The sequence below is a fragment of the Teleopsis dalmanni genome, chromosome X, assembly GCF_002237135.1.
Source record: "Teleopsis dalmanni isolate 2A chromosome X, ASM223713v2, whole genome shotgun sequence".
NCBI classification, from domain to species: Eukaryota; Metazoa; Arthropoda; class Insecta; order Diptera; family Diopsidae; genus Teleopsis; species Teleopsis dalmanni.
In genome coordinates, this window is record NC_051848.1 from 490,338 (window position 1) to 502,504 (window position 12,167).

Here is a 12,167-nt window from a genome sequence, read left to right on the forward strand (position 1 = left end):
TGACTTCGTCTGCAAAAAGTACATTTCGCCAAAATGCTGGACTCTTATTTAAATGCTCTCGTGCAAACTGCAACCTTTTAATTCTATTTTTTGCACATACGAAAGGTTTCTTTACAGCTATTCTTCCATTGAAATTTGATTCTCTCAATATTCTGCGGACGGTTTCAGGATGACAAATTTTTCCAAAATCTATTTTGGCCATGTCTGTCAACTTTGGAGCGCTAATTGTTGGATTTTTTCGAGTTTGGTTTACCAAATACCTCGATTCTTTTTCTGTAAAAATTTTATTGGGAGCCTTTCGTCCCTTATTTTCTATGCGATTTTCATGTACGAAGCGTTCAATTATGTGTTGAACTGTTGAAGAGCTTATATTTACCATTTCACCAATTTTACGCTGGGGAATTCCCTTTTTAAAGTACTCCAACACTAACTCACGCTTTTCAATTGATGTGCGCCGTCCCATGGTTAACAAAATGCACTCACTTTAATTTTTATAATATTTTCGCTCAAAAACTAGATTACAAATGATCGCAGAATAAAAATATTTTAATTTCTGTGTAATCTGGCGACAAAAATAACGGTATTCTTAACTGCATCATTTAAGCTGTGACATGAATTTTTCATTTGGTTTTGGTTTTTGATGCATTACTAAGGAATGGAAGAAGATTTTTGGGTTTTTTTTTTTTTAAAATGAATAAACACACTATAAACAATAACTCTGCATACTTTGTTTTTTTAATTTTGCAAAATATTTTGAAATAAACAACATTTTTCAAAAAATTTTTGCTTGCATCAAATAAGCTGTGAGCCACTGTATATACACATAGCCAATAAACTCTGCGTACACCTTACGAATTTTGATATGTGATAAAGAAACGCAACATAAATAAATATTTTTAATTAAAATTTTTACATACATATATTTATTCTTTGAATATTTAAGTTTAAATAGAAAAAGACAAAAATTGTATTCGACTATTCATTCCAGAGATAACGGGATAAAAGTGTGCCTGCATGTAAAAATAGGCCCCACAAAGTCTGCGTACAGTTTGAATCCTTGATTGCCGGCTTTTAATTATTTTATATCAAATATAAACATAAATGATTTGTATATTATGTTTAGAGTTTTAGAAAGAATGTAATTAAGTATTTTAAATAAATATCTTATAATAGTTACTTTAATGTTCTTAATTTACCTATATTTGAAGCCGAAACCTGTTAAAGCTGGTATACTGGATGATCTACTCATGCCTCCATTACTTTATATATTAATTGTTATCATTGTTTTTATTTGTTATTTGTTAATTATTGCAATAAGTTGTTTAAGTGTTAAAATCATTATGTTGAATGCCAATTAGTTATTAGTTTTGAGGATGATAGATGTGGAGAGTTCATGTTCAGAATTATTAAATAAAAAAGTTAATGGGTTTTAGTTTTATAAAACCAATAAATCAATCAATAAATAACTTTAAATAAGTAAAATACATTGATTTATATTAGGAAGTATAATTAATGTCAAATGAATAAATTAAAAATATTGAAATAAATCATAGTGTGTCTTGTAACAATCTTGTACTTAGAGTTAAACCTTAGCACATAATTTTCTCACGAAAACCACTAAATTATATCACGAAAGTTATGTGTCGCAAGAACATACATATAAACAAATTATATTATTGTCACGAATCATACTTTCTGTAAAATAAAAACATACTAATAAATAATTATCTGTGCAATGTTAACTATGTGATTTATTTCCAAAAAAAATAGTAATAATAAAGATATAACGATTTTTTTTGCAGGTTAACAGTTTGTCTCTCTACAAATCGAATTACATACATACCTATTTGATAGAGTTTTCATTTCAAAAAAAAGAAATAATATTTACATAGAAACTAACTTTAAGTGCAAAAAGAAAATGTAAAGAAACAATTTAATAGAAAGATTTTTGAACAGAACTGAATAACAACTGCAAAATTAAAAATAACTATTATATCATTAATTAATTCAATTATTCTATATTTTATATGATTTTGTTTTAATACAACAGAGCAACAGAGCAAATTTGGTAATGAAATTTGTTAAGAAATTGAGCTTCGAGTTTTGAGTGTGTTTCCAATCTATATGACGTAAGTGCAAGACTAGATTTATTAGTCCAATTAGTAAACGAATTGTATGGCAGGAATACTCGTTTTCAGTGCTAACCGAGAAACAGAGTGCTAATTAAATACAAAGAATCCCAGAGAATAATTTTTATTATTATATTATTATCTCTCCAAGCTTTTGTTTTTAATTTTTGAATTAAGGAATTATCTATTGTCATTGTGTCATTAAGTTAGGAAACACTCCATATATGTATAAATAAAACAATAACATAAATGATACAATTTTTGTATACAATGTTATAAATAATAATACTACGTAAAAAAGTGGACAAAATGTTATAGGTCTATAATAAGCAAATTAAGTAACTATTTTATTTTTATTTTTATTTTTATTCTATTTTTAAATAACTATTTATATTTACCTTGCAGGAGCTGGACTTGCGGAATCAGAAGCTGTTTTCCTAGTCGCTGTAGTAGTGCCATTAGTACGTGATGATGTTGTTACCGACAGCCGTGAAGGTCTAGGTGTTGTACCTGTTGCAGAAACTGTATCTGAAACAATTCGTTTCCGTTGAGGAATACGTGATGGTGTTGTCTCCAGGGTTTGAATGGCTGTTGCTAATTGCATTGCTTGCATAATTGCTAACGCATTGCATAGGAAAATGAAATAAGAATATGAATTAGCAACAGCAAAAAACGCAAACTGGTTTCATTTTGATTGCTTGCTAATAGTCGATTTTACATTTTTGACTATTATACTTTTGAATATATGCAACGTTCTTGCTTATGCGTTAGATGCTTGTGTTTTGCCAAAGAATCTATAGTACAAAGAAGTGCCACGCTCATAGAAACGAAATACCCACTTTATTTTGCTGGTGGATTTATAATAAATCCACCCAACCTCATGCAACAATGTTCGATCGAACAACTGGTATGATGTTCAGTTCAAACTCATTGCAACCCACAATTGTTTTTCTACGCCTGTTTCTTTTACCTTTCTTGTTTTTATTTGTCTATTTAATTAATATAGATGGATTAGTAACGAAGTGAATGGTAAAGAAATCCCTCAAATAATTTTTCGATATACTTTGTTGCTTTATCTTTTTGTACTGGAAAGGCCCATATCATAGGAGTAAAGAGTAATAGAAAGCAACCACTAATAATGCTTCCTGGTTTGAGAAAGCGCATGAATGCTATTTACAAAGGATTGAAATGTTAAAATTGGAAAAGTCAGAAAAAGGAAAAAATCAGATTTGAGACATAAATAAATTTGTAATGTGTTTTTACACTACAATTCATAACAATATCAAACAGGTAATTTTGTTTCATATGCTATCAAATTCAAAAAGTTATCAAACGTACACAATTTTGACTTCGTCACTGAAATGCTGTTTGATCGTTTGAACATTTTACAGCGAACAAACATACAAACATGCGTATAATGTAATACAGAGGGTTGCATGTATGATTGAATCCGAATGCAGTCGGGCTTTTGTCACCCTTACTCGACTCACATATAGGTTTGAACTGGACATCATACCAGTTGTGACTCGATCGAACATTGTTGCATGAGGTTGGGTGGATTTATTATAAATCCACCAGCAAAATAAAGTGGGTATTTCGTTTCTATGAGCGTGGCACTTCTTTGTACTATAGATTCTTTGGTTTTGCTATTAGCGAACGTGTATGGATTTCTTCTTTTTGTTTTCGTTTTAAGGGAATATGTACGGATTATTTCCTTGTTGGTGCAATGAATATAGTTATGCAAAATTGTAAATAATGTGTGTGCGTACAAGTTGTATGCAAATAATATAATTTTATCTGTAATTAGATTATGCCTAAATTTATGTCTTTTTTAATTATTAAATTATTAAATTTATAAAGTATTTTAACAAAAATAACAAAAAACACCATCCATTCTTAACTTAATATTCTAGCTCAACATTAAATATTTATAAAAAGGAACGACTGCTTTATGTTGCGTAAGTTAATTCAAGAAGAAATACATATGTATCTTTTTTGTCTTTAAATATACATATGTATATCGTGAAGTTCATACGATTATTAACAGTAGAAGCATACAAGTAAGTGCAATGTAAATTCATAATAATATATGCTACTATTTTAATAAAATGAAAATGTATATGTATGTATGTGGTCGCCAAAGAATTATATTACTTATATGTTCATATTAAAGAATAAAATAAAACGTAAATTATATATGTATGTATTCATAGATAATAAAAAATGGTAAAGGTACTAAAAACTAAAAGCTGTTAGATTACACGTTTCTATTAAGTTATATGCAAAATAAGTCATTTATTAAATAGCAGAAAATGCATTTTCAAAACTTGTTATACATGAACTCAAAAAAAATTTTAATTTCAAATTTATTGATTGTTTTCTGGCAGTTTATTAAAATAAAAAATTTATTTATTTGTTAAATGACCATTTCCGTTTTAATATATATATGTATTTTCACTGACGTATGGATGATTAAATAGATTATGTAGAGCAGAGTTGTAATAAAACACTCGAGTCATTAAAACCAGCTAAAATGATTTATGAAATGAACAATGTACAATTTTACTATGAAAGCATGTTATGCTTGTTATGTAAATGTAATAATAATGTTATATTACGCTAAAGAAATGTTTTAATTATAAGCATATGAATATTTTAATTATATTTATTCAATATGAGAAAGTACAAAATTCTTAACTATTTACTTACCGCGACAAGGAAAATTTTTTTATAAGAACTCATCAAGTGCAAGCCAGCCGCCACCTACACGAACCACAACTGTGCTACGCAATATTCGCACCAAACGTAATTTTTGAGAGTCGAGTCGCCAAACTGTTTTATACAAAAATAATATTGTTTTAAAAAGAAGATGGAGTATTAAGCTTTAAGATCCGATAATTAGTATTTTACGAACCCTATATTTCCCTTCGCCAACTTGAAATACGCGGAATTTTTGTCGACATGTGCAAAGGATAACAAGGCGTTTAACTTCATCATGTATTTTATCTGAATCAGTTGCTGGTTTGCGTTCTTGCCAATCGGGTCTCCACCATTACGATCAAAAAGATCTGCCACTGCACCCATTTCCATTCGAGAAGTGTCAAATTCTTTAAAAAATAAATAATAGGTATTCTACATTATATAAATACTCGTACTTATTATTCCATATATGAATTCGGCACGTGGTATTCAACCATTATTATCCTTATTCATTTTTCTAAACAAATCAGTCAAACGTGATTTTTTGTGATTCATATATGTATGTACATACTATATGTATATATGAATATTTCAGGAAAAATATTTTAGAAAATATTTTAGGAAAAATATACAAAAACAAAGCCATGCATCATTTTCAGAAATATTGCCTCACATACTCTTTCATAGAAAATCATTTAGAGTAGAATATATAAAATGAAGAATATAAGAACAATTTAGTATTGATTATTTTTTTGTTACTAGCAAAAATTTGTTAAATTTGTAGTAACTATTTCTTTTGTTGGCGTGCATAAACAAATTTAAGGAAAATATTGCACACGCATTTTTTATGTTATGCATTTATTTTAATTAAATTTCACTGCAATGCGAACAACAATTAGAAATTTGTTTTGTTAAATTTTTTTGTCACTCTGCTTGCGGGACTTTGTTTACATCAAAAGATTATTCAAATCATGTTTGGTTTTGGTTTTTTCGTCTATGACTACAACCGTACGCACGCTATAATTGTAAGCATGACAAGAGAGGGAAGCAAGGGCTCAAGTAGGCAACTAACACGACGCCAATAATTAAATGCTTGAAAAATAAGAAGTAATAATTTCAAATTTATGCACTGCATGTGCAGAAAACCAATCAAATATTTTGTGAAAAATATACAAAAACAAAGCCAGGCATCATCTTCAGAAATATTGCCTCACATACTCTTTCATACAAAATCTTTTAGAGTGTGCAATAAGAATGAAGAAGAGAAGATGGGTTGGTGCCATTTCTCTGTCCGCTCATCACAATTATGTTTTTTTTCCGCTATGACTCCATTCGTAGGCATACTAATAACTGTGTATGGGTGTGCATTAATATGATATATGTACATGTTTTCTTTAAAATTTGTAAAAACCTATTGTGTTTGTAATCTAATGCAAATTGATTTGAAGTTTACAGGGTTATGTATTAAAATAAATGCAAACGTTTTCATGTTATGCAGTTATTTTTATTATATAATAATAAATATATATAATTATATAGTAATAATTATATAGTAATAAAAATAAAACGTTTGCATGTAACAAAAGAAAACAAAAAATAATCAATACTAAATTGTTCTTATATTCTTCATTCTATTGCACACTCTAAATGATTTTGTATGAAAGAGTATGTGAGGCAATATTTCTGAAGATGATGCATGGTTTGGTTTTTGTATATTTTTCACAAAATATTTGATTGATTTTCTGCACATGCAGTGCATAAATTCTTTGAAATTATTACTTCTTATTTTTCAAGCATTTAATTATTGGCGTCGTGTTAGTTGCCTACTTGAGCCCTTGCTTCCCTCTCTTGTCCTGTTTACAGTTATAGCGTGCGTACGGTTGTAGTCATAGACGAAGAAACCAAAACCAAACATGATTTGAAGCGCACAGGGTCATCCATTAAATAAGATGGATTTTATTAATAATATATTTTTATTGTTTCTTTTATATGTTTATTGTGTTTTTAAATAATTATTGAATGCATAATATTTTAATGTATGTTTTATATGTTTATTGTGTTTTTATATTATTTATTTGTGTAATGTTATTTATACCCTATTTATGTACATACATATATAAAACAAAAGTTGTATTTGTTATATTTACTTTATTTGTAAAACCGCTAATGTAGAATATTAGCACGTTAAATAACAACTGAAATCAAAAGTAATTATGTGTGCAAAATAACTGTGTCTTCTAAGTATTATTAAATAAACTAAAATGAATTGAACACTGAACAATATTCTTTATGTATGTAATTTATACCCATCATCAGTATTCAATATTTTTTATTAGTCAAACTTCTATCCTTTAAACTTGAAGCTCAATTTTTTGACAAATTTCATTACCAAATTTACTTGCTCTGTTATATTAAAACAAAATCATATAAAATATAGAACAATTGCATTAATTAGTGATATAATAGTTATTTTTAATTTAGCAGTTGTTATTCAGTTCTGTTCAAAAACCTTTATATTAAAATGTTTCTTTACATTTTTTTTTGCACTCAAAGTTAATTTCCTTGTAAATATTATTTCCTTTTTTTGAAATAAAACTCTGTCAAAAAGGTATGTAATTCGATTTGTAGAGAGACAAACTGTTAACCTGCAAAAAAAAATCGTTATATCTTTATTATTATTTTTTTTTTTTTGGAAATAAATCACATAGTTAACATTGCACAGATAATTATTTATTAGTGTTTTTAATTTACAGAAAGTATGAATCGTAACAAAAATATAATTTGTTTATATGTATGTTCTTGCGACACATAACTTTCGTGATATAATTTAGTAGTTTTCGTGAGAAAATTATGTGCTAAGTTATAACTCTAAGTACAAGATTGTTACAAGATACACTATGATTTATTTCAATATTTTTAATTTGTTCAGTTGACATTAATTATACTTCCTACTATAAATCAATGTATTTTACTTATTTAAAGTAATTTATTGATTGATTTATTGATATTATAAAATTAATACCGATTAACTTTTTTATTTAATATTTATGGACACTTAAACAACTTATTGCAATTATTAACAAATAAGAAATAAAAACAACGATAACAATTAATATATAAAGTAATGGAGGCATGAGTAGATCATCCAGTATACCAGCTTTAACAGGTTTCGGCTTCAAATATAGATAAATTAAGAACATTAAAGTAACTATTATAAGATATTTATTTAAAATACTTAATAACATTCTTTCTGAAACTCTAAACATAATATACAAATCATTTATGTTTATATTTAATATTAAATAATTAAAAGCCGGCAATCAAGGATTCCCATTAAAGTGCCATCAATCGATCATTTATCGAATTCTTCACCTACAAGTATTACAGCATCGAAAAGTACTAATCAACCAAGCAGTTCAGGGTAAATCAAGTAAACGTATAACGTATTTAACCAAGTTGATCAGTTTACAAAATTTTAATACGTTTGTTTTTATTTATTTATAAGTGATGCTTATAATATTTTTTTTTAATTATTTACTTGTTATTCTCAAATTAAATATGAAATTTAGAGCTTAGTTTTAAAACGAATAAAAAATAATTTTAATTATACTGCTTGCCTTTTTTTATGATAATATCCGTTACTTACGATTATCTCTTGCAGTGAGGGATATAATCGTTATATAATGAATACTTCACAATTATAAGCTCTCTTTTTATGGACATTACAGGAATTTCAAGTTCTTAATAACAAAAAAGTAAAGGGTGAAAAAAAACCGAAATTACATATTGTATTTTAAACGAAATTACTTTATTTTTATTACTTTACGTTATTTACTTACTACAATGTTGACAGTTTTATTTTTACTGAATTCAAAAAATAATACATATTGAACATTTGATCCTACAGGCGAAATATAAGTGGCAGTTCAACACCATCAGGCATGCAAACCCCAAGAAAGAGTTCACCTGAGCCAACATTTAGTTCAACGATGCGCAGAACTTCTCGTGGTACTACACCAGTCGAAAAACGTGAACCATTCAGACTTTAGAGTATATTTCAAATGTTTGAATAATACCCCTTAAACGAGTCCCAGAGAACATCAAATTGAAATCGCACAAATACATACTTTAACATGCAATAACAAATCTACAGTTTTGCAGTAATATAAAATAAACAAGAATAAGCAGTTATTTTTATTTTAAATTTTAAAAATATATGTATGTATTTTGAAGAGAAAGCTTCATATATTTACAAAAATATAGTCAGAAATACGAGTCTTGAACTGTATAAAATACGAAAATCGAAATTCAATAATCTTTATTCAAGTAACGTCCTAACATTCTGTAAATATTATATACATTTATAATTAAATGAAATATAAGTGTTTCTGTTATCATTGTATTTAATTAACAAAAAAAATTCGAATCGAACCTTATGTTGTTGTATGAAGTTTTGAAATCGCCAGTTTAATTTGAAATGCAACTTCATATATAAATAATAAACAATAATAATAAAAATATTACGCAAATGAAATTCTTTAAAAATGTATATCAATTACACACGAAATAATATATAGTAAAATTTATGTACTAATAGTCATTATTATAACTTTTTATTAATTTACTTTTAGGATATACTAATTAATTTTTTGTTTATATTGATTTTTACTTTTAATAATTTTTAAACCATTATAAATATTGTAAATTACTAATACCAAATTACTAGGCAGTAATTTTGTAAAAACCTAATTAAACTAAAATAAATTTAATTGAAATTATTAACAAAAAATATTTTTATATGTATGTGTTTGTACTTATTTAAAAATAACAAGGATAATTATATTCAAAGATACCAACATAGATACTTAAGTTTTTATTTAAGTATTGATATTGAAACAGAATTTTTATTTTTTTTTTACTTCAGAAAATATTTAAATACAATTAATGCGTTCAAAGATTTTCTTGTATACTATTACTATATTGACTAATCTATTGTAATAATCATCTCAAAAGCATAGATGGCTACTTTGTTTGATATAGAGACAGCATAAAAATTAATTAAAAGGATTAAATAGGTAGGCAGTCCCCGAAATACTCTATGTACACACAAATCACAAAATATTGGAACTCTGTTAGAAACATTTGACACTTAAAACTAATATTATATATGCTGTAAAAGATAATAGTGTCCTAAGTATACAACCTAACTGATGGAAAAAAAAATTTTAATTTTAAATACAATTAGAATTTTTTTATTTTATTGAAATTAACTCAATCGAATTTTTTTTTCTTTGCAGTAAATGATAAATGATAAATGATAAATGATAAAACATATGGAAGAAAGATCATACTAATGTAAGAGTAGCACAAGGAAATAGCTGCCAAACCTGGACATTTAGCTATAAAAGTTAATAGAAATTCAAAGTGCATAAATGAGGTATAAGCGTAACTCAATGAGGTAGATGCTCAAACTAGGCATTTAACTATCTAAGAAGTAAGTACAACACTACAACAGTACAGGAAACAATTGAGATACATATGTAAATGTGAGATTGTAAATGTTTTCTGCTTTCCGACAAAATTACCTTTTATATGCTTTTTGGCTACGAACCTTAAGTTTTAAATTAATCAACATATGTACCTACATATGTATTTGCAACTGTAATGTTTTAAATTCCCGAACCAAGTTATAAATTGGTTACATTACGGTTAGATCATTTATATTTTATTGAGATTATGTTTTACTGTTATCTGTAGATGTATTTTATGTGTTGTCACTGCCTTTGTGCACTAGGACTGACAAAGTAATATTTTAACAAAAATAACAAAAAACACCATCCATTCTTAACTTAATATTCTAGCTCAACATTAAATATTTATAAAAAGGAACGACTGCTTTATGTTGCGTAAGTTAATTCAAGAAGAAATACATTTTTATCTTTTTTGTCTTTAAATATACATACATATGTATATCGTGAAGTTCATACGATTATTAGCAGTAGAAGCATACAAGTAAGTGCAATGTAAACTCATAATAATATATGCTACTATTTTTATAAAATGAAAATGTATATGTATGTATGTGGTCGCTAAAGAATTATATTACTTATATGTTCATATTAAAGAATAAAATAAAACGTAAATTATATATGTATGTATTCATAGATAATAAAAAATGATAAAGGTACTAAAAACTAAAAGCTGTTAGATTACACGTTTCTGTTAAGTTATATGCAAAATAAGTCATTTATTAAATAGCAGAAAATGCATTTTCAAAACTTGTTATACATGAACTCAAAAAAAATTTTAATTTCAAATTTATTGATTGTTTTCTGGCAGTTTATTAAAACAAAAAATTTATTTATTTGTTAAATGACCATTTCCGTTTTAATATATATGTGTATCGATCTATATCTTATATATAAAATTAACATTGTCAAAATGTTAGTTACCGTACTCCTCCGAAACAGCTTTACCGATTTTTACCAAATTTTATATGCGTATTCAGTAGGTCTGGGAATCGGCTACTATCTATTTTTCATACTGCTTAAGTGATTAGGGTGTCCCTATCCAGCAAAAATATCTTTATTGCTTTAACAAAAATTTTTTTATTTTTTTGACATAAATTTTTTTATATTTTTGAAAAAGAAAACTTGCTATGATATGAAAAGTTGTTGTCTATGAAAATACTGAATTCATAAAACTGCCCCCTATTTCTGCACTATCGTTGATTCTCAAAATGCTCTCCTTGACCGCGTATTTCCAGATGTACACATACAATACATAAATCATGGGTGGCTGGCAGAAAGAGCCATTAGCAGCAAAAAAACCTGGACGTTGATGAATTAAATTTCAAGATAAAACAGACATTGCCGGGCGACTTAATATCATACAAATCGATCGATACAGTTTGTGATACCAACGAAGTTGTAAACTATCTAGCAGAGTTTTTAAACTCACTGGATTTGCTAGGCATGCCACCACACATTTTACGACTGAAAGTTGGATCACCGATTATTTTACTTCGGAATTTGAACCCACCACTGCTATGCAATAGTACGCGATTGGTAATTAAAAAATTGATGAAAAACATTATCGAAGCCACCATTTTGAATGGCAAGTTCCGAAACGAAAAAGTTTTATTGCCACGAATTCCAATGATTCTCACAGACAAGCCAATTTAATTCAAACGCGTTCAATTTCCTATTTGATTGGCATTTACAAAGACCATCAATAAGTCACAAGGCCAAACGATGTCTGTTTGCGGTCTTATATATAAAATTTCCATGTCACAATGTTAGTTACCGTACTCCTCCGAAATGGCTTTACCGATTTTTA

The 12,167-nt window shown here is 27.2% G+C and overlaps 1 protein-coding gene and 1 long non-coding RNA gene across 2 annotated transcripts; both read right to left on the reverse strand.

The window, feature by feature from the left end:
* Positions 1–546: 546 nt before the first annotated feature.
* Positions 547–2,802, reverse strand: LOC119687255. Its single transcript, XM_038101517.1, has 4 exons — positions 2,528–2,802; positions 1,197–1,259; positions 961–1,068; positions 547–604 (listed from the first exon to the last, which is right to left on the reverse strand). The coding sequence occupies exons 1-4, from the start codon at positions 2,740–2,742 to the stop codon at positions 547–549; spliced, it is 444 nt and encodes a 147-aa protein (XP_037957445.1). The 5' UTR covers positions 2,743–2,802.
* Positions 2,803–4,584: 1,782 nt separating this feature from the next.
* LOC119687018 lies at positions 4,585–5,385 on the reverse strand. The gene is made up of 4 exons (XR_005253077.1): positions 5,285–5,385; positions 5,044–5,236; positions 4,839–4,961; positions 4,585–4,657 (listed from the first exon to the last, which is right to left on the reverse strand). It is a non-coding gene; the product is annotated as an uncharacterized LOC119687018 (long non-coding RNA).
* Between the last annotated feature and the right edge of the window lie 6,782 nt (positions 5,386–12,167).